The sequence below is a fragment of the Ostrea edulis genome, chromosome 4 (assembly GCF_947568905.1).
Source record: "Ostrea edulis chromosome 4, xbOstEdul1.1, whole genome shotgun sequence".
NCBI classification, from domain to species: domain Eukaryota; kingdom Metazoa; phylum Mollusca; class Bivalvia; order Ostreida; family Ostreidae; genus Ostrea; species Ostrea edulis.
In genome coordinates this window covers 75,352,499-75,374,081 of record NC_079167.1, presented here as the reverse complement: position 1 = coordinate 75,374,081, position 21,583 = coordinate 75,352,499, and the positions used below count along the sequence as shown (strand labels likewise).

Below are 21,583 nucleotides of genomic sequence, written 5' to 3'. Positions count from 1 at the left end.
GTTCACAGTAAACTTAGTACATGTTCTTTGATTTAGTGCAGTGTATCAAATGAGGCTCAGATAGACCACTTACTCTTAGCATGCAGAATAGCAACTGCTCAGATCAAATGGACCTTTTAATGGCCGTGAAGTTTATATGAGGTAAAGCACAGAAGCTAAGATAAAATGCCGACTGAAAAATAAGCACGACTTTTTACTTCTGCCTGATAGATCCATGCTTTTAAGGAAGACCAAATTCTGATATGTCTACATGATAAGTTATGGGTCATATAGTAATCAACAAGAATTTCATGCAATGTATTGGCAGCAAATGGATACAGCCACCAATCTACCAATTCAAACCAACCAAGTCCCAGCTGGGGCAGAATACAAAATTAGAAACCCGGCACAGAGAAAAAAAATCAAAACTAATATTCAATATTTATCACCCCATTGACTGAATGTGATTCCGGTCTTTCTCCAGAAAGCCGAGGGAAGCCATATGGGAATGCAGGCGATAAAGATACAAGGTTTATTATCCATTGCACGCATTGTGCATTTACATATCACAATCAATTCATTAAATATCCCCATGAATGTCATCTCTGTCATAAGTTACCCCTGTAGTGATGCTGTTAGTGGAATGGCTGTAAGTGATTCCGTGTGTTGTCAAGTGTATATATATATATACACTGTGATGATGATACATTACTCGACCTCTGTAAAAAAAAAATTTGGGGGGGGGTCCCCTTATTAACTAATGTTTGATCATATTTCTATTAATTGAATTCATCTCCCTGGACAATTAGGTCAAGAATGCTGCTACCGACAACTTCATGGAAATGATAGATTTGTGAAGACACGCTAATGTTGCCTTGTACAAAAAAATTGTATTTACATATGTACTAAAAGGGATTTGTAAATGATACTTTTGTACTGGTTATTGGGAAAAAATACATAAAACAAAACATAAAATTGTATTTACTAAAAGGGATTTTTAAATGGTACTTTTGTACTGGTTTGATATTGGGGGGGGGGGGGGATGCATAAAAACAAAACATGAAATTGTATTTACTGTAAGGGATTGGTAAATGATGAACACTTTTGTACTAGTTATGAAGATGGAGCTGGCTTTAGTAACTGTAGTATGCCTGGTCGTTGTTGGCTGTCACTACCGAAATCTGCCCAAAAAATCAACAGCAAACATCTGAAAAGTATCTCACTCCCACAACTTCCAACAGTGACATCAAACATACACAACAAAGCATAATATTTACACACTGGCACCAGTTGCACATTTTTGTTACCAGCCGCATGTATAAAAGCAAGGTCTATGTTGCTCTCTGTAATAAATTAAACTTCTATGTTAAGTTTGCATATTTATCCCCTCACCATCATTCAGACAATTTGATATGTATTTTTGGATTTGGTCAGTATTTCTTACCAGATTTACACTGTGATCTGAAGTATCTCTGAGTTGCAGCAAAATGTGTGTGATGGACGTACGCCTGTGATAAATTATTGTTTTCCCATTTCTGACAGATTTTATAATCCCTGAAAAAGAATTGTTTGAAGGATCCAGTGCGACCCATGATAATGCCCTTGTCTATATCAACTGCCAGGACTATCATTGCTATAATATGATGCTTCTAAACCAAGGTCATTTGAACAAGGACAAGGTCGCTTACAGTTTTTACCTGTCCATAGCTTTAGAATGCAAAAGACCTAGTCTAACTACTTCTGCTTCACACAAAGAATTCGTTTGAATGTTCTCGTATTAAACAAAGTCAAAAGCTAAGGTACTCAGGTAGATAAAATTCTTCTTTAGAATTTAACAAACTCTCTTATGGAGAAATATCCCAATTTAATTGATACCCATTCTTTACAAAATCATTATTGCTTATGAGTGTGATGTGGACCCATGCATTCAAAATAAAAAGTTGGAAGAGGGGTATTGTATACATCTAAACACAATGATTCCTCTACAATATTATTGCAGAAGAATTTGATTTGAGACAAGGTCAGTGAAGGACATGTATATGATATAATGATGATATGATGATTTAGAACACACACACCCCTATTAGTCCCATTCTTTACTTACCATTGTGTATATGTTCCTATATATTCCTGAGGTGGTGGGGAGCTATATATTTCCTGAGGTGATGGGGAGCTATATATTTCCTGAGGTGATGGGAAGCTATATATTTCCTGAGGTGATGGGGAGCTATATATTTCCTGAGGTGATGGGAAGCTATATATTTCCTGAGGTGATGGGGAGCTATATATTTCCTGAGGTGATGGGGAGCTATAAATTTCCTGAGGTGGTGGGAAGCTATATATTTCCTGAGGTGATGGGAAGCTATATATTTCCTGAGGTGATGGGGAGCTATATATTTCCTGAGGTGGTGGGGAGCTATATATTTCCTGAGGTGATGGGAAGCTATATATTTCCTGAGGTGATGGGAAGCTATATATTTCCTGAGGTGATTGGAAGCTATATATTTCCTGAGGTGATGGGGAGCTATATATTTCCTGAGGTGGTGGGGAGCTATATATTTCCTGAGGTGATGGGAAGCTATATATTTCCTGAGGTGATGGGAAGCTATATATTTCCTGAGGTGATTGGGAGCTATATACTTCCTGGGGTGATGGGAAGCTATATATTTCCTGAGGTGATGGGGAGCTATATATTTCCTGAGGTGATGGGGAGCTATATATTTCCTGAGGTGGTGGGGAGCTATATATTTCCTGAGGTGGTGGGGAGCTATATATTTCCTGAGGTGATGGGAAGCTATATATTTCCTGAGGTGATGGGAAGCTATATATTTCCTGAGGTGATTGGGAGCTATATACTTCCTGGGGTGATGGGAAGCTATATATTTCCTGAGGTGATTGGGAGCTATATATTTCCTGAGGTGATGGGGAGCTATATATTTCCTGAGGTGGTGGGGAGCTATATATTTCCTGAGGTGATGTGAAGCTATATGATATTGTAATGATGTTGTAACTATATAGTCTAGCTGACTGGTGGGTTTTTTTTACTTCAAAGATAATTTCTTTGCTTAATAAAGGTCATGTGAATGATGTCAAGGACAAGTTTAACTCCCTGACAATAAACCACTTTCATGTATAAATGAGCATGGTTGTCAAGATATATTAGTACAAATTTAGTGATATTACGAGTTTATCGATAGTACGAGTTTAGCGATAGTACGAGTTTAGCTATAGTACGAGTTTAGTGATAGTACGAGTTTAGCGATAGTACGAGTTTAGCGATAGTACGAGTTTAGCTATAGTACGAGTTTAGCGATTGTACGAGTTTAGCGATAGTACGAGTTTAGCTATAGTACGAGTTTAGCGATAGTACGAGTTTAGCGATAGTACGAGTTTAGCGATAGTACGAGTTTAGCGATAGTAATAATTTTGTCACCAGTACAATCAGCATGCATGTGAGTTTAAAAAAACTGATAAAGCGAAAATTGTGCCGTGAGATCTTAGTTTTTTATGTACTTGAAACTGTTGTCTGTTATAGATTTGTTGTCATGAGCAGTAATGAATGGCAGAAATGTTCAGTATTCTAAATGTTGTCAATGCAGGCAGTACAAGAACATTGCTTTGCTATGTTCACAAGCTTTAGAGTAAATGTGCAATGAAAGCTAAACAGCATGCTTCCTCTCATTTCAGTTATGAGGCTCACCAAACCCTCTCTCATGCCATACCACCCCCTAATTAGTGACACCAGGGATCTGCAAGGGGAACTACTCCAAGGAATGCAACAGACAGACATAGCACAGCCAGATGGAGTTCCGTACTTTGGACTGGGAGATTTATTGACTTTGCCACAAAACTTTGGGTACATTTTATCATTATAACCGTAATGAATATGGATTGAAAGGCAAAATTACAACTTCAAATAAATTACTTTAGGAGAAAATACAATATACTGGATGATATGAATTGAAAATTTCTGAAATTTTTAATCTTCCAACCTCTTAAGGTTAATGAGTTACTGTAGAATTTGGCAGAAGACTAAATATATGCAAAGATGTCAATAACAATTATGCAAGGCATTTTTTTAATTCACAAGAATTTTAGGGTACTTAATTAACAAAGGTTAAAAGTAATGAAATTCCTTTGGCATGTGTGCGTTTAAGACGGATAATTTTCAAATGAAAATCAATACTCATCTATATATGATCAAATTTTTCTTTTAGAAAATCATTTTGAAACAATAAACAAATTGATTGTCACTTATTAGTTTGAATGTCATGATTCTTACCTCTTGTTTTTTGTACAGAAACATCTTCCTAGGAGAGACCTTTTCGAGCTATATCAGCGTTCACAATGACAGTGTACAACAGTGTCGGGACATCACTTTAAAGGTATAACCAACCCTCTTCACTTAATATAAAACACATGCCCTCATCTTATCCAAAGTTTCCAATGCACTTGCTCAGTGAAAATGATGTGAGACATTTTTTGCCCTATTTATTACGGAGATATGAAATAGAGCACTGTGCTAGAAAGCTGTTAATCTGTAATCTAATGGACGAAGATGCAGATGGTGTCGCCTGTAAAATGCATGATCCTGTCAGATCCTGGAAATTATTGTTTTTTAGGAGGGCTTATAATCCATTCCTGCATTATTTGCGGTATATATTTTTACAGGCGTTGATTTTCCCTGCTGTGCGATTAGGCCTGAAAGCTCTCAGTTATGCCTACACTGTCTCACTTTCCATTCTGTATTTCAGTTGTTTAGGAAAAAAACTCATAAAAGTGAATGGGCAGATTTTTCTGCTAGAATTACTGCCAATATTTTCCTGTACATGCTGTTGTGAGAGGAATGGGTATTATATGATATTTGAAGATGGGGTGACTTACGACATTGCCCTCAGCAAGTAATGGTACAGGTACATCGAGTTCAGTTCCATGTACTGTACCCCTAAGATTTATGTTATAGTTCTATGAAGGAGAAGAGTGTAAAATTATGAATTGATATGAAAATCATCAGGGATGCCAGAAGTTTATTACAGTAATTGTTTGTGATAATACAAACTATAAATACATATGGTTTGATAATGGGATGTGCAAGTGTACTTGTTTGAAAGAGCTTGCCTAAGTTATGAGATCAACAAACCTATAATGGGTTTCCAGAATTCACTATTGAAGGCAATCATGAACAGGTCTACATTTTGAAGGCATGAGTACAGTTGAACCTTTGAATGTCACAGTCCATGGGACTTTGAAATAAAAAGAGAGTTCAGATATCTGAAGTTTAGCTCCAATATCACTTTTTGATGTTCTATTTCACCATGTCTTGCATGCACTACTCAATATGCATATAATTTTCAGAGAGATTATAATATTCAAAATTAAACAAAGATAAGATCCAAAGAAGCAACATATGATATTGTAAATTATTTATTATCAATTCCATTCATTGTCTTTATGTTTTCTATCGTAATAAAATCAATTTACGCATATCTGATCCAACAGTTTCGATTCGCTTGTGTAAGCAGGATCTTAGGCTCACTATATAAATTGGGATCTAAATATGGTGGACTTCATAAAGTCAGTTCTCTGTCATTTCTACCCAGTTTCGGTGAACTTATAAGTTTTAGGGCTTGTAAAGCTTCCGACATTCTTTGGTACCAGCTCGGTTAATCATGCACTGCCTTATAGTGTTTCTCAATTAATGTCCTCAACATGCGAGTTTACCTATGGTGTCTATCAATAAATGTGTCATTGATTAGTGAGTTCATTTGAGGTCAGTTAAAAAGACACCTTGTTTATTCCATCACCTGCGATACGTGATCAGTGAGTATAAAAGATGTTAATTTCAACTGACGTTGAGGTTATCGTTCATGAAAAGTGGCCATTGTGCAGTTTGACAGAGAGGAAATCTGGTCTGACTTCAACAAAAACCAGGTAAATGCAGCCCTTGAGACTTAGAAATCCTTTTAGAGATAACCGGAATATTCCAAATTACCTTATTCCAAAATATCAGGTTTTCAAAATCACTTATACAGTAAATGCAGCCAAGACCACCTACTCATCACAATATATCTGGAGTATTCAGCATATCTGTGTTCAGGGTACTGAACATGCCCTGTATTTTGAGGGAAGAGGATTTGCTTTATGTTCCCCTCCAGGTTTGGGTTTGTAGCCCAGTTGAGGGGGATTAAGCTCATAGAGGGATTTTCAAGTCTTCAGTGTAATCTTAATTTTGATTGAATATTGTTTTACGTCCCTCTCGAGAATATTTCACTCATGAGACGTCACCACTGCCGGTGAAGCGCTGCAGAATTTAGGCCCATGCTCGGTGCTTATGGCCATTGAGCAGGGAGGGATCTTTATTGTGCCACACCTGCTGTGACATGGGACCTCGGTTTTTATGGTCTCATCCGAAGGACTGCTCCATTTAGTCACCTCTTATGACAAGCCCATCCCCCTATCATTTATATCTGGTGCTACTACTACAGGGCCATATTTTACAGAAGAATTCACAACTAGCTAAGATCAAAATCTTCTTTTGTAAAAATTTCATAGAAGTATACATGTATAAATCTCACAAAATTGATAAGTTGTCAAGTTTTTTAGAACTATGTAATATTTTTAGTCTTAGTCATAAGTTCTTTTGTAAAACAGGTCCCTGAGTATTAAAACAGCACATGAATTGCGATCATTTCATTAGTCTATATGTGTATGAGTACTACAATTGTGTACAATAGTATATATTAAAGGAACCAGTATTTTGATAACAAATGATCAGAGCATGCGAGTGGTATATTTCTAGAGTCGTATTCTGCTATCAGAGAGAATTTCCTTTCTAGAAATATAATAAGGCAAGCAGTTGTATTGACCAAAGATAATTTTTCACCGATTTATTATGACATATAACTTGGGTTTGGGAAGTCTAATGTTTTATAAACTGCAAAGCTCTTTTATAAAAGCTGCCAAATGTTCCAAACCAAGTTATATAGTATGATATTGATCAAAAGATAGTTAGTTTCCTTCCATATGATTTAATTTTTCAATAGTCTTGTTGTAATTATATTAGCACAAAAATTTATGACTGAATTTGAAGTGGAGAAGTATTTGTTATAGCAGCATTGAGAATCTATCAGCTGCCATCAGATGGTGCAGTTTAATAGAGACGTATGTGTAGCGTTATCTTGGTTTTAAATAAGGTATAAACTATTTTGATGAATGCTAATCAACAAACCAAATGGCGTGTTACGTCTGAAATTGAATTAAATATGTTATATTATCATATTATCTCCTTTGAATACATCGTAAACTTTTTTGGATATTTGCGTTCAATTGGTAAACATTCAAATTCTCGGTCAGTTAATTGTTCTGAGTTTTCTTTGAATCTCATATTGCAATGAAAATTAAGTTTGCTTTCCATTAATGTTACCTTACCAGCTGATTTCTGTTTCCAAAATTGCCATTTGGAACATGCTTTCCATTATTGAGAATGACGCCAATGCTTGTATTGTCAGGTTGATGAAACGCACCCTTGGTATTTTAAAATGGAATTTATTACAAAATGATATGAAATTGTGCATACTAGCAGTACCTTTCTTGCTTAACACACTGGCAGCAGGCCTGAGAAACAAATAATAAACTTTTTGAGGCCTATTATAGCTGATACATTATCAAATGTGATATGTTCTTCTCGGTTCACAGAGTATGAATGAGTGGAAAAAGGTTTTACTTTATTTGTGGTTTTTTCTTCTTCTTTCTGAAAACACTCTATGTTTTAATTCGCTTGATTGGAGAAATTAATTATATTTGATTATTCATTGCTCTATATTTTATGCTTTTTCTATGGAGTTTCCAAGTGCACATGTTAATAATGTACAAAGTAATTGTGTATTTTCGGTTTCAAGGTCATGTAATTAGGAAAATTTATATATAAGTAATTTTTGTTAGCATCTCCAATCTGCTCGTCTGTTTTATTTCTCCTGTGCAGGCTGTAGATTAAAGGAAATTTCTAAATCAGACTTGATCTTTTAAATAGCAAGAGTAAAGACACAATTCTTAGCAGATTTAGTGCACTGCAGCTGGCTGACTGACGGACTATGTCATTAATTATCTAGAAGGTTGAAAATATTATTTATAAATACATCTACCGCTGACTAGAGATATAGGAAGAAAAATCTGCGAGCCGTAAATATTGCTAAATGCCATGGACGTTCTCACTCTTTGCCCTGCATCCCCTGACAGACTTATGTACATTGTGTTCAGGTTTTATCAGTCTTCATACCTTCCAAACATATATTGATCAGTTTTTGAATTTTTAATAGGAAAATGGTTGTCAGCAAAAAAGTCATTCCTTATGCATGATGTTTTTGTGATCAGAAGGCAACCCATTCTCTGCCCACTGATCTAATCGACTTTACATTATCAGGAAATGCATTCAAAGTAACCGAACTGAACTCGTTTTTAATGGCTCGAGTTTATTGTGTGCTTTGCAGATGGATATGTAATTTCACTTACCTTTGGAGAAACAAAATAACCCTAACTGTACTCTGAATCTGAAATACTTAACCAAATATTGATACATATACTAATATATTCTATTTGCCAAGATCATTACAATTATTTTAGTAAATTACTTTTATGGATGTGACTACTGGTAAGGAATTTGAAATTTTCAACAAAATGACACAAGTGGGTTTTTTTTTTCCTTGCTGAAAAAAGATTAAATAAATTTAAAGACTTCTTTTAATGGCTTAAGAACTGCAATTTAAAAGAAATTAAAATATCGAGCAATTCATGAGGTATAAACATACATGTACCTTTAAAATAAGGGTAAATTGTATGTGATGATTTTATGATAAAATGGCAAATTTAAAAGTATATGTGTATTAATTGTCATCCCTCCATTTGAAAATGTCCTTGAAAATAATTCATATAACTCCGCTATTCATGCTTTTTGACCTTAACTTGACCTCTCTAGTCTCCGAAATTCTGGTATCATTTTATCAATATAACTTTAAAGGTAATTCCTGTTAATAATATTTGATATGAAATAAACCATACTTTATGAAATCTCCAAAAATTTAGGTAGTAATTCTTTAGAATAAAACACGTTCTTATCGCAGCATACATATTAGTAGGCTGACCTTGATTGACCTGCATAATTAATGAGCAAACAGATAGAACAATGAGAACATCTACTTTTTCTTGATCACATAACAAGTTTATGTTAGGAAATGTTTCCCATGACATCTAATGAAGCATAAAATTATCATTCATACTGGTGTTTAAGAAAATAAAGCCCTGAAACAGGACTAGTTCCTGATGCTTTTAGTATAAAGTTTACCACAATAATCATCAAATGACAAGTATTGGTAACCTCTAGAAACATTTATCCATCTTATCTTGACTAAATTTAGAGTAGAGTATTCCATGATTCCTTAAATTATTGATGAAATATTTTATACCAGTATAATTTTACAACTTCTGACATTTGCATTGTTACCTGTTTGATTGGTTTTGTGATATTCATGAATATAATTAGACATTAAATATTAATTAATTATATGACCATGACAGCAGATGGTATAATGATTTTTTTGTTCAGGTTGACCTGCAGACGACATCCCAGAGACTGATGCTGTCGGGAGCAGAGGTGCCTGCAACAGACGAATTAGGGCCAGACCAGAGCATTGATGATGTCATACACCATGAGGTCAAGGAGCTTGGAACTCACATGTAAAGTTAAACAATGTACTAATGGGGGGGGGGGGGGTCTACTCAGTCCTCCACTAATGTATCAGACTTATCCCTATTGGCAAATTCTTTTGATTCCTGTAAATCAATATAGTGTATTTTCTGTTTTGTGTAAATCCTGAATTTTTTAACCATATAAAACTTTCACATTAATTCTATGAAGGAACTTTTCTCTGTGTTACAGCTACATCATAGATACACAGAATGTTGAAATAGGATATTTTTCCTAAATGCAATTAAGTTATTTTCAAATAAAAGATATAATTTTATTCTAACTTTATTTCTTGTGTACATGCATGTTTTTACTTAGTAGAAGTGAACATGTTATTTGTTAAAAGTTCATATACACTTGAATGGAATATTTTGAATTAATATTTGATGTGGAATGTAAAAAGATGTCTTTAATTTTCTTTTCAGACTTGTATGTGCAGTTAGTTACACAACTAGCAATTTTGAACAGATGACATTTAGAAAATTCTTCAAATTCCAGGTGAAAACTTCAAGACAAAAAATTAACCCAGATTTTTTCTTTAAAATTTTAAAATGTGTTTTCATAGAGGCAAAAACCTGTAATGTCAGTGCAGGGAGTGTGTCTGTAATTGATAGTATCAGTTTTATTTATGCATTAGATACATGACATTCAGTTGGATACCTCGATTTTTGCAGGTTTTGAAGCCACTGGATGTGAAAACAAAATTCTACAATGCAGAGGTAAAAACGGAACAAAGCAAGTAGAATGGGACTTGCATACATCAACATTTTCTGCAGAATACATTATGGTTTCATATTTCAAAAGAAAATCTTCTGGTTTTGTTCTTTGATGCAGTGCAATCATTCAATATAGATAAAGCTCCTACTTATATTTTTTTTTTCAAAATTTAATAGATAAATGACTTATGTTTCCAGTAGGAGAAATAAGATACAATCCATTGGTTATTTGTTTTTCTCTCTGACTACAAAAGTCACACAGAATGTGAAGAACTGCTATAGATATTATGTTGGTTGTTTATGATTTCATGTCAGGACCATGTAGTAAGTTTGCACATTTTCTTCCTCGCATATAGTGCTACACCACTCATCTCTTGTATATGTACTGTAGTCGTCATCTTCTCTTTCTGTGAACTTTTCGCTTTTTGTCTGATCATGACTGTCAATATTACATAGAGATCTTTTAATATTCCCATTTGACCTGACAATATCCATCATTTACATTCACTGAAAACATTGTAATCAGATCACTACCTTTGTGTTACACATCCTAGAAAAGCTATGGACTTTCTGCAATTTAGACAACCTTATTACCCCAACTCAATTTTCCGCACACACTTAATTGACCAAGGATGCTTATTTCATTACATAGAATTTTGCGGAAGCAAATTAGAGTGTTTCTACAAAGGTCAAGGCCATATTAGATAGTTAAGACCAGCAATTTTTGCCGTTAGGTAACTAAGTTGAAGGACGTTACAGTAACAATCGGAGAGTTATTTAGAGCCAGCCATTATGAGTCATGTTGGAGAAGAGGCACTCCAGTAGCTGCAGCATGGTTTCCGAAAGAAATTTCACTCTTTTTGTAATCAGAATTATATCTCATGTTATTTTTTACATAATTAAAAGCTTATTTATCCGTTAATGAATGTAATTAGACAACTGATTAACATAGCGCCTCTTTCTATGATACGTTTTATTAGGCTGTGTATGAAGTCCTCTCTGCTATTGGTTCACGTTAATGTGTACATGTATTGCTGTCTGTCATAATGTGGCGTTGTACCCAGTCACTTCTTGAATAATACATGGACTACCAGAATTAGTGGGGGGGTTGTGGGGTTGTAGATTCTTACATTGAAGTCACAATCCGGATCCCATACTAGGCACTGTACTGCAGTTGTCGTACAAATAGAAAAATTCTATTTCAGATTTATCTGCTGCATTTGAGTAACAGTAATTTAAATGAACTATTAGGTTGCACTTCTTTCAGTAGTGTCCCATACCAAGTTATCATATTATGTTCGTGTATCCTATATACCCAATAATGTTATCTTCTAATTCCTTAAATCAAAGTCTAGATTTCTATCAATGACACAGCTGCTTCTCTAGAGGTTTACAGACTTACTGCTTCACACAAAGCAATATACTGCAGATTAAATTAACATAACAGTAGCATTTGTATCTATTCCTTAAGATGATCTATTACTAGTATAATAAAGTACTGGCTAGAATTAAGTATTTTTACCTTCCCTCGAGACTTGATCATGTATTTCTTAAGTGCATAAAGTTTATGTAATTTTCAAATGATAATTCATGGGAGGGAAAAAGATCTCAAACATTGGAAAATTCATCATAAAGTAGCTATATCAAAGCAATCTTTAATGCTTGTGTGCAAATTAGCTTATTCTGCTGGGAAAGGGAGGCAATTTTGTGAATATATTTTGTGGCCATATTGGTCAAATGGACTTAATTATGCATGTGTATAATGTTTTCTCCGTTCCTGTTATTTTAGATTTTGATGTTTTCATTAAATGCCGAGCTTGATTTTCACAGTCAGATGAAGTCTATCTTGAGGCTCAAATACAGAATATAACACCTGGCCCAATCTATATGGAGCATGTAAGCTTAGAGCCATCTCCACAGTACATATGTACACAGCTAAACAATGCGGAGGGAAAAGATGAGTAAGTACCCGGTGTATGTGTTGTCAGAGGAGGACGAGTGGTTAAAATCCAATCAATAACTTAAGTAAGAACAGTCTGTGCCGGTCACAATCAAGTTCATGGTCGCAAACCACGGGCTATTGTTTCATTCTGTTTCAGAATAACCTGTACAGTTGAACTTCAGCATCACGAACATCAATATCTCAAATACCATGAATATATCAAAGTGGGTCAGAAGTCCTGACTACATTTTCTATTTGGATTTTAACCTCAATATATCATACTTTTGGATATATATATCAAAAGGTTTTTTTCTCAACGACAACCCCCCCCCCCCCTTCCCCAATTGAGTTTTAGATATTGAGGTTTAAACGCATTTGATACTGTTCTAGCTGTGGCCAGTTTTAGTTGATTTTTTGTCATGTTTCTGCCAGATCATGAAATCAAGCGATGATCAAAGTGCATATTTTGCTCATTAATAAAGGACATAAAGTTCTGTCCAAAAAATGAAGTAAATATATATACCAACAAAACAATTTTTTGACATATCCATGAAAAATGATATTTATTGAAAATTGTTCCAGAGTCATACAAGAATCAATTTTGTTATTTCCAATGTATTTTATATGAAATGACATGTTTTTAATAATTGTGTTTTTAATTCTTGAATTATTTCAATAAAATCTACACCATGAAATATAAAATTCTTTACGAAATCTTGGTGTTTACCAAAAAAACAATTTGCATCCAGAGATACTCATTTTATACTATTTCAAAGTCAGAACAAAATCTCGCTGCATTGTTTCTGTAATACTTAATGGATTGTGGCAAATGAAATTTCCATTCATCTGAAACTCTGTACCATTTATGAAATATATTGCAAATAATGAATGTATGATCATGATATTAAACAATGATAAATTCTACATTCTGTGGTCAGATATAATAAGTGCAAATACAAAAGTGAGGAAACAACAGATGTTTAGAAATGTATGAGATACATACGGACATTATTTTTTACATGAGTGATGATACAGATGTATGTATCCATGACCTGTGTGGAGTACTTGGGTCCACTGAACATTTTCTTCTTTTCAATATATATCATTATCATCACCTTTCTTACATGCTTGTGTATGTATGTGTGTGTGTATATACAATGTGTGTGTATATATATATATATATATATATATATATATATATATCCAATAATAAAAGTCAAGAAACACAAAACTCGAATAACATTTCACTGTTAGCGCTTTCGGCTTTAATGCCTCTTCAGACAGTTATTTTTTATAACTGTCTGAAGAGGCATTAAAGCCGAAAGCGCTAACAGTGAAATGTTATTCGAGTTTTGTGTTTCTTGACTTTTATTATTGGATGTATTTACTGTATCAAATACCGAATTCTTTATTTACAAACTATATATATATATATATATACACACACATATACATATATATATACATTGTATATATATATATATATATATATAATATCAAAAAATAAATGAAGAAATCGGCACAGTTGTTAAATAATTTAAAAGAATAAAATCCAAAATGATCACATAATAATCAACAATCAGTTCCTGCTCGTACTTTCGCCTTACGGCTCTTCAGGCAGTGTGTCTTGAATGTTTCAGTTTCATAGTGATATATATATATATATATATATATATATATATGAATGCTAAAACAAAAAATTAAAATGATTGGCAGGTGCAAAGCCAGAAAAAAAATTATGTGATCGCAAAAGTATGGCAAGGGGTCTGGGGGCCACCTTGAGGCCCCCTGTGGGTCCAGGGCCCAAGGGGCACAAAGCCCCTAGAAGCTTTTAGGTGTTACCAATGAAATAACCTATTTTTTGTGCATAGAAACAGGGTGGGTCTCTTGTCATTTCCAAACCCTAAAGAATTCACAAAATTGTTTTCTAAAGTGTGTTTGGACTGGCTTTATGTTCGTTTCACGAATTTTTTCATTTTGACTGGTACATATGGTAAAGAGTACTGATCTAATCCGTCTACTACATGTTCATATAGGATAGCGAATGAAATATCAATGATATTCGATAATCAAGTGATATTCAACATGATGTTAATGATTTGAAATTCAAAAAAAGGACTAAATTTGATTGAATGGACATTATGATGCTGATTAAGTTATAAACTGAGACTATATAATGCAGTTATTTTTAAGGCACAAATATATCTCTCTTTCTCTCTCTCTCTCTCTCTCTCTCTCTCTCTCTCTCTCTTTGTAAATGATGTGTACACCTACTTTGTTATTGGCAGCTGCGCGCCTAACTGAATTCACTATGATAGAGTACATTAGGTTTTAACCTTACCTTGTACTTCTCACCACAGATGTCACGATTTTATGTATCATGGTCTGGAAATATATTTAGTTTCAATGAAATATAAATGGTTAGAAATTGCAAATGACAAATATCAATGTTCATCTACTTTGATGTGTAAGAAAATGCAGAGACCAATATTTATCAAATTGATCAGTATAATACAGCAGGAGATTTTGTCCACTACAGCAGGAGATTTAAGTGGAGCCTGTGCAAGGTGAATTACGAGATACAGATTATATGTAGTGAGATTGATATGTATTGAGATCGAGTCAGTAGGTAGTGAGATTGATCTGTATTGAGATCGAGTCAGTCGGAGTACAGAGTACATAGCTTTCTAAAACAATTTGGTATTAAAGAGTTATCTTTCATAGCCTGGACTTCAGTTATTAGAAATGTTTCTGGAAAAAAAGAATTCCTAGTAACCCTTCACAGAGGAATAATGCAACATAAAGGGAAGTTTATTACTGCATGCATCTAATTTAAGCAAATTAAACCTTTTCAGCGGGGGTAGTTGTCTTGGAGAAATCTTTGTGACTGTTTTATTTCTTCCTCCTTCTGTAAGAGACACATAAATTGTGCAGTATAATCATTTATCTGACAATATATTTATCATACCTCCAGAAAAGAGATGGTGTTTGGCAAGGTTAATTACTTAAATCCCATGGATATCCGTCAATATCTTTACTGCCTGATTCCAAAGCCTGAAGTCATCAAGCAAAACAAGGTCATGAAAGGAGTGACCGACATTGGGAAAATTGACATCGTGTGGAAGACGAACATTGGGGAGCGTGGGAGGCTGCAGACGAGCCAGTTACAGAGAGTGGTGGGTACATCTCCAAACAGGGAATCATAAACAAACAGTATATATGTGTGTTGAAAAGCAAGTTTGTTGTTGGGTTTTTTGTTGTTGTTGTTTTTTTAACAATTTTTTGTTTTTTGGGGGGGTTTTTTTAACATTATAATTAAGTTCTCAGATAAATTCTATTGCTAACAAAATGCAATACCAGAAAAAGAAAAATTTGAAGTTGAAAATGAAGTTTCTGCTGGCATCATTATTTCATCTTGTCTCTTATATCAAGAATATCAATTCCTTATTGGCAATAAAGAATATGTAAGAGTGTTGTTAGCCATGTAATATAAAATACGTATATACAAGGAATTTATGGGGTATCAATATCTTCACCTTTCATATGTAAGAGTGTTGTTAGCCATGTAATATAAAATACGTATATACAAGGAATTTATGGGGTATCAATATCTTCACCTTTCATATGTAAGAGTGTTGTTAGCCATGTAATATAAAATACGTATATACAAGGAATTTATGGGGTATCAATATCTTCACCTTTCATATGTAAGAGTGTTGTTAGCCATGTAATATAAAATACGTATATACAAGGAATTTATGGGGTATCAATATCTTCACCTTTCATATGTAAGAGTGTTGTTAGCCATGTAATATAAAATACGTATATACAAGGAATTTATGGGGTATCAATATCTTCACCTTTCATATGTAAGAGTGTTGTTAGCCATGTAATATAAAATACGTATATACAAGGAATTTATGGGGTATCAATATCTTCACCTTTCATATGTAAGAGTGTTGTTAGCCATGTAATATAAAATACGTATATACAAGGAATTTATGGGGTATCAATATCTTCACCTTTCATATGTAAGAGTGTTGTTAGCCATGTAATATAAAATACGTATATACAAGGAATTTATGGGGTATCAATATCTTCACCTTTCATATGTAAGAGTGTTGTTAGCCATGTAATATAAAATACGTATATACAAGGAATTTATGGGGTATCAATATCTTGGAATCATCGTGTCTGTGTTGATCTCTCCGTCTCTATGTCTCAACTTGAACTGTAAGTTACAGCTATCCAAGACAGATTTTAATGATAGCTGTAACTTACAGTTCAAGTTAAAACACCATTGCAACATATCTGAAATTTGATATTAACCCCAATTTTTTTGGTCAAAAGTTAACCTAAGAATTATATATGATAAAGATTCCATTTGCCCACTAAAATCAGTTTGTGCCCTTTTGTTTCAAAATGAAGTGTATTTTGTGCAATATTTGCAACACAGTTGTTATTTTCAATTTGATCAAATTGACAAAGATCCAGAATTAGGACATCACAAACAAGACGTTTTGTTGCATTTTTGGATTTTGACAAAAAATGCCTATTTTTCACAGAGGTTTTTTATGCTCCCCGAAAAATTTCAGAGAAGCATATAGTTGCCATCATGTCTGTGCGTTCATCCAAGCTCCTATCTCCTAAACCTTTCATCAGAAATTGATAGAATTGATCACAAATGTTCCTTGAGACAAAGACTTGTGGACCAAGGTCTTTCAAGGTCATTTTGAAAAGGTCAAAGTCACTAAGAACATGTGAAAGTCCTTCGTTTCAACAGTTTTTGATATAAAAGTTCCCATCTCCTAAACTTTTCATCAGAAATTGATCATAATTGATATTAAATATTCCTTGGGACAAGGGACTTTTGGAAAGGTCAAGGTCACTCAGAACATATACCTTATATAAGGAAAAATCAACAGTTTTGAACAGGTATTGATCTAATTCACACAAAGAAGTAACAGTTAAGTGGTTTCAAATAAAGGTCACTCAAGGTCATTTTGGAAAGCTCAAGGTCATTCAACATATTCCTTATATAAGGAAAAAGTTAGTTCTTGAACAGGTACTGATAATATATCACATAAATAAATAACAGGCAAAATATTTTCAGACAAAGGACACTCAAGGTCATTTTGTAAAGGTTAAGGGCACTCAGAACCAATACCTTGTGTATGGAAAAAATAACCATCATTTCAACAATATTTCAAAAGTTAATTGATCTTTTGGAACTAGGTTTCTTAAGGTCATTTTTGGAAAGGTCAAAGTCACTCAGAACATTTACAAAGTTCCTTGTTTCAATAGTGTCTGAATAGGTATTGATTATATATCACACATATAAGTAATAGTCAAATGACTTTCAGACAAAGGTCATTTTGTAAATATCAGTATCAATCAACATATACCTTACATTGAATTTATTTTTCTTATGGGTCATTAGTGTATTCAAAATGCTGAGCTTGGTATGATGATGTGATGTTGAGCTTGGTAGGAGGATGTGATGTTGAGCTTGGTATGAGGATGTGATGATGAGCTTGGTATGAGGATGTGATGTTGAGCTTGGTATGATGATGAGCTTGGTATGATGTGATGATGAGCTTGGTATGATGATGTGATGTTGAGGATGGTATGATGTGATGATGAGCTTGGTATGATGTGATGATGAGCTTGGTATGATGATGTGATGTTGAGGATGGTATGATGTGATGATGAGCTTGGTATGATGTGATGATGAGCTTGGTATGATGATGTGATGTTGAGGATGGTATGATGTGATGATGAGCTTGGTATGATGTGATGATGAGCTTGGTGTGATGATGAGCTTGGTATGATGATGTGATGTTGAGCTTGGTATGATGTGATGATGAGCTTGGTATGATGTGATGTTGAGCTTGGTATGATGATGTGATGTTGAGGATGGTATGATGTGATGATGAGCTTGGTATGATGTGATGATGAGCTTGGTATGATAATGTGATGTTGAGCTTGGTATGATGATGAGCTTGGTATGATGTGATGATGAGCTTGGTATGATGATGTGATGTTGAGGATGGTATGATGTGATGATGAGCTTGGTATGATGTGATGATGAGCTTGGTATGATGATGTGATGTTGAGGATGGTATGATGTGATGATGAGCTTGGTATGATGTGATGATGAGCTTGGTATGATGATGTGATGTTGAGGATGGTATGATGTGATGATGAGCTTGGTATGATGTGATGATGAGCTTGGTGTGATGATGAGCTTGGTATGATGATGTGATGTTGAGCTTGGTATGATGTGATGATGAGCTTGGTATGATGTGATGTTGAGCTTGGTATGATGATGTGATGTTGAGGATGGTATGATGTGATGATGAGCTTGGTATGATGTGATGATGAGCTTGGTATGATAATGTGATGTTGAGCTTGGTATGATGATGAGCTTGGTATGATGTGATGATGAGCTTGGTATGATGATGTGATGTTGAGGATGGTATGATGTGATGATGAGCTTGGTATGATGTGATGATGAGCTTGGTATGATGATGTGATGTTGAGGATGGTATGATGTGATGATGAGCTTGGTATGATGTGATGATGAGCTTGGTGTGATGATGAGCTTGGTATGATGATGTGATGTTGAGCTTGGTATGATGTGATGATGAGCTTGGTATGATGTGATGTTGAGCTTGGTATGATGATGTGATGTTGAGGATGGTATGATGTGATGATGAGCTTGGTATGATGTGATGATGAGCTTGGTATGATAATGTGATGTTGAGCTTGGTATGATGATGTGAGCTTGGTATGATGATGTGATGTTGAGCTTAATGTGATGATGATGTTGAGCTTGGTGTGATGATGATGTTGAGCTTGGTATGATGTGATGTTGAGCTTGGTATGATGGTGTTATGCTGAGCTTGGTATGATGTGATGATGAGCTTGGTATGATGATGTGATGTTGAGCTAGGCATGATGATGTGATGTTGAGCTTGGTGTGATGTTGAGCTTGGTATGATGATGTGATACTGAGCTTGGTATGATGATGTGATGATGAGCTTGGTGTGATGTGATGTTGTAGATCATGTTGGTGAAGTATCAGTATAATTATTTCGTTACAGGCTCCTGGCTATGGGGACATTAAAGTAAGCTTAGAGGAGACTCCAGATTCTGTTGTGTTGGAGTCATCATTCACCATCATCTGCAGGATTACAAATTGTTGGTACGTTCTCCCAGTGAATATTAAACTTAAGGAGGTACTATTCATCCTCATAATGGCCAACTTCCTTTTAAAACTTGGATGAAAATATAATTATCAGAAATATTTGTCTATTCATCTCAAATATCATTGCCTAGCTGAGTAGATTAGCATGTCGACTGCTGAACTGTAGATCATGGGCTTGAAACCAACAGAGGTTTTAATTTTTTTTTTAGATTTCTTTCTACTAAAACTGTATTTTTAGCTCACCTGAGCTGAAACCTCAAGTGAGCTTTTCTCATTGCATGTTGTTCGTCGTCTGTCTGTCCATCTGTCTGTAAACTTTTTGCATTTTCCACTTCTCCAGAATCACGGGGCCAATTTCAACCAAACTTGGCAAAAAGTATCCTTGGGTGAAGAGCTTTCAAGTTTGTTTAAATGAAGGGCCATGCCCCCTTCAAAGGGGAGATAATCACAAAAATAGGGTGGGGTCATTTAAAAATCTTCTCAAGATCCACTGGGCCTGGAAAGTACAAATTTACATGAAAGCTTCCTGGCGAAGTGCAGATTCAAATTTGTTAAAATCATGCCCCCCCCCTGGGGGTAGGATGGGGCCACAATAGGGGATCAAAGTTTTACATACAAATTTATAGGGGAAAATCTTTAAAAATCTTCACAAGAATCAATGGGTCAGAAAGGTTTACATTTACATGAAAGCTTCCTGACATAGTGCAAATTCAAATTTGTTAAAACCATGGCCCCCTATGGGTAGGATGGAACCACAATAGGGGATCAAAATTTCACATACAAATGTATAGGAAAAATCTTTAAATATCTTCTCCTCAAGAACCACTGGACCAGGAAAGTACAAATTTACATGAAAGCTTCTTGACAGTGCACATTCAAGTTTGTTAAAATCATGGCCCCCAATGGGTAGGTTGGGGCCACAATAGGGGATCAAAGTTTTACATAGCAATATATAGGGAAAATCTTTAAAAATCTTCTCACGAACCAATGAGCCAGAAGAGCTGAGATTTACATAAAAGCTTCCTGACAAAGTGTAGATTCAAGTATGTTAAAATCATGGCCCCCGGGGGTAGGATGGGGCCACAATAGGGGATCAAAGTTTTACATACAAATATATTGGGAAAATCATTAAAAATCTTCTCAAGAATCACTGGGTCAGAGGTTTACATTTACCTGTAAGCTTCCTGACATAGTGCAGATTCATGTTTGTTAAAAGCATGGCCCTCGGGGGTAGAGTGGGGCCACAATAGCGGATCAAATTTTGCATACAAAGATATAGGGAAAATCTTTTAAAAATCTTCTTCTCAAGAATCACTGGGTCAGAGAGGTCTACATTTACATGAAAGCTTCCTTACATAGTGCAGATTCAAGTTTGTGAAAATCATGGCCCCCATGGGTAAATTTTACATGCAAATATATAAGGAAAATCTTTAGATATGGGCCAAGGTGACTCAGGTGAGTGGTTTGGCCCTTGGACTTCTTGTTTGACTAATATTGTTGTACATTTCTTCCATTTTTTATCTATATCAAATTTATTTGGTGTAGCATTCCTCTTTAAGATAGTTCTCTTATAGAAGTTTATATATATATATTAGGGAGGGGGTTGGAGTGTCGTTGCTTTATTCTTCGTAAAATATATTTGAAATAATGTGCTATAGTATGGTTTATTTATCATAAAATAAAATTAACTTGAAATTTTTGGTATTATTTACTTTAAGTGAAAGAACCATGGATTTAACCTTGACCCTCCAAAACAGTCAGCCCAGTGGACTTGTCTGGACAGGAATCTCGGGGAGACAACTGGGTAAATTGGTCCCAAAGGAAAATCTGGACCTTAAACTCAATCTGATAGCCACCATTCCAGGATTACAGGTTATACATTCATCATTACCAATGAATGCAAACGGATGTTGCATTTCAGAAAGTTTGTGTTTGAAAATAGTTCACATTACAAATCCCTGATCAAATCTACAAAACTGAGGGAATAGATCTATCAA

At 34.7% G+C, this 21,583-nt stretch overlaps 2 protein-coding genes across 4 annotated transcripts in view; one reads left to right on the top strand and one right to left on the bottom strand.

The window, feature by feature from the left end:
* Window positions 1-5,465, bottom strand: part of LOC125668280 (sodium-dependent organic anion transporter-like) — a 30,831-nt gene extending 25,366 nt beyond the window's left edge. The window contains exon 1 of the mRNA XM_048902203.2: window positions 4,262-5,465. The gene's annotated coding sequence lies outside the window, so the exon portion shown is untranslated. The remainder of the gene's footprint in view (window positions 1-4,261) is intronic.
* LOC125668281 (trafficking protein particle complex subunit 13-like) overlaps window positions 1-21,583 on the top strand; it is a 66,327-nt gene that overhangs the window by 43,912 nt on the left and 832 nt on the right. For all 3 annotated transcript variants that reach the window (XM_048902208.2, XM_048902207.2, XM_048902209.2), the window contains exons 2-10: window positions 3,667-3,835; window positions 4,280-4,364; window positions 9,578-9,708; window positions 10,144-10,216; window positions 10,393-10,437; window positions 12,265-12,395; window positions 15,351-15,552; window positions 19,483-19,583; window positions 21,305-21,458. In XM_048902208.2, the coding sequence (XP_048758165.1) occupies window positions 3,667-3,835; window positions 4,280-4,364; window positions 9,578-9,708; window positions 10,144-10,216; window positions 10,393-10,437; window positions 12,265-12,395; window positions 15,351-15,552; window positions 19,483-19,583; window positions 21,305-21,458 (1,091 nt within the window). The remainder of the gene's footprint in view (window positions 1-3,666; window positions 3,836-4,279; window positions 4,365-9,577; window positions 9,709-10,143; window positions 10,217-10,392; window positions 10,438-12,264; window positions 12,396-15,350; window positions 15,553-19,482; window positions 19,584-21,304; window positions 21,459-21,583) is intronic.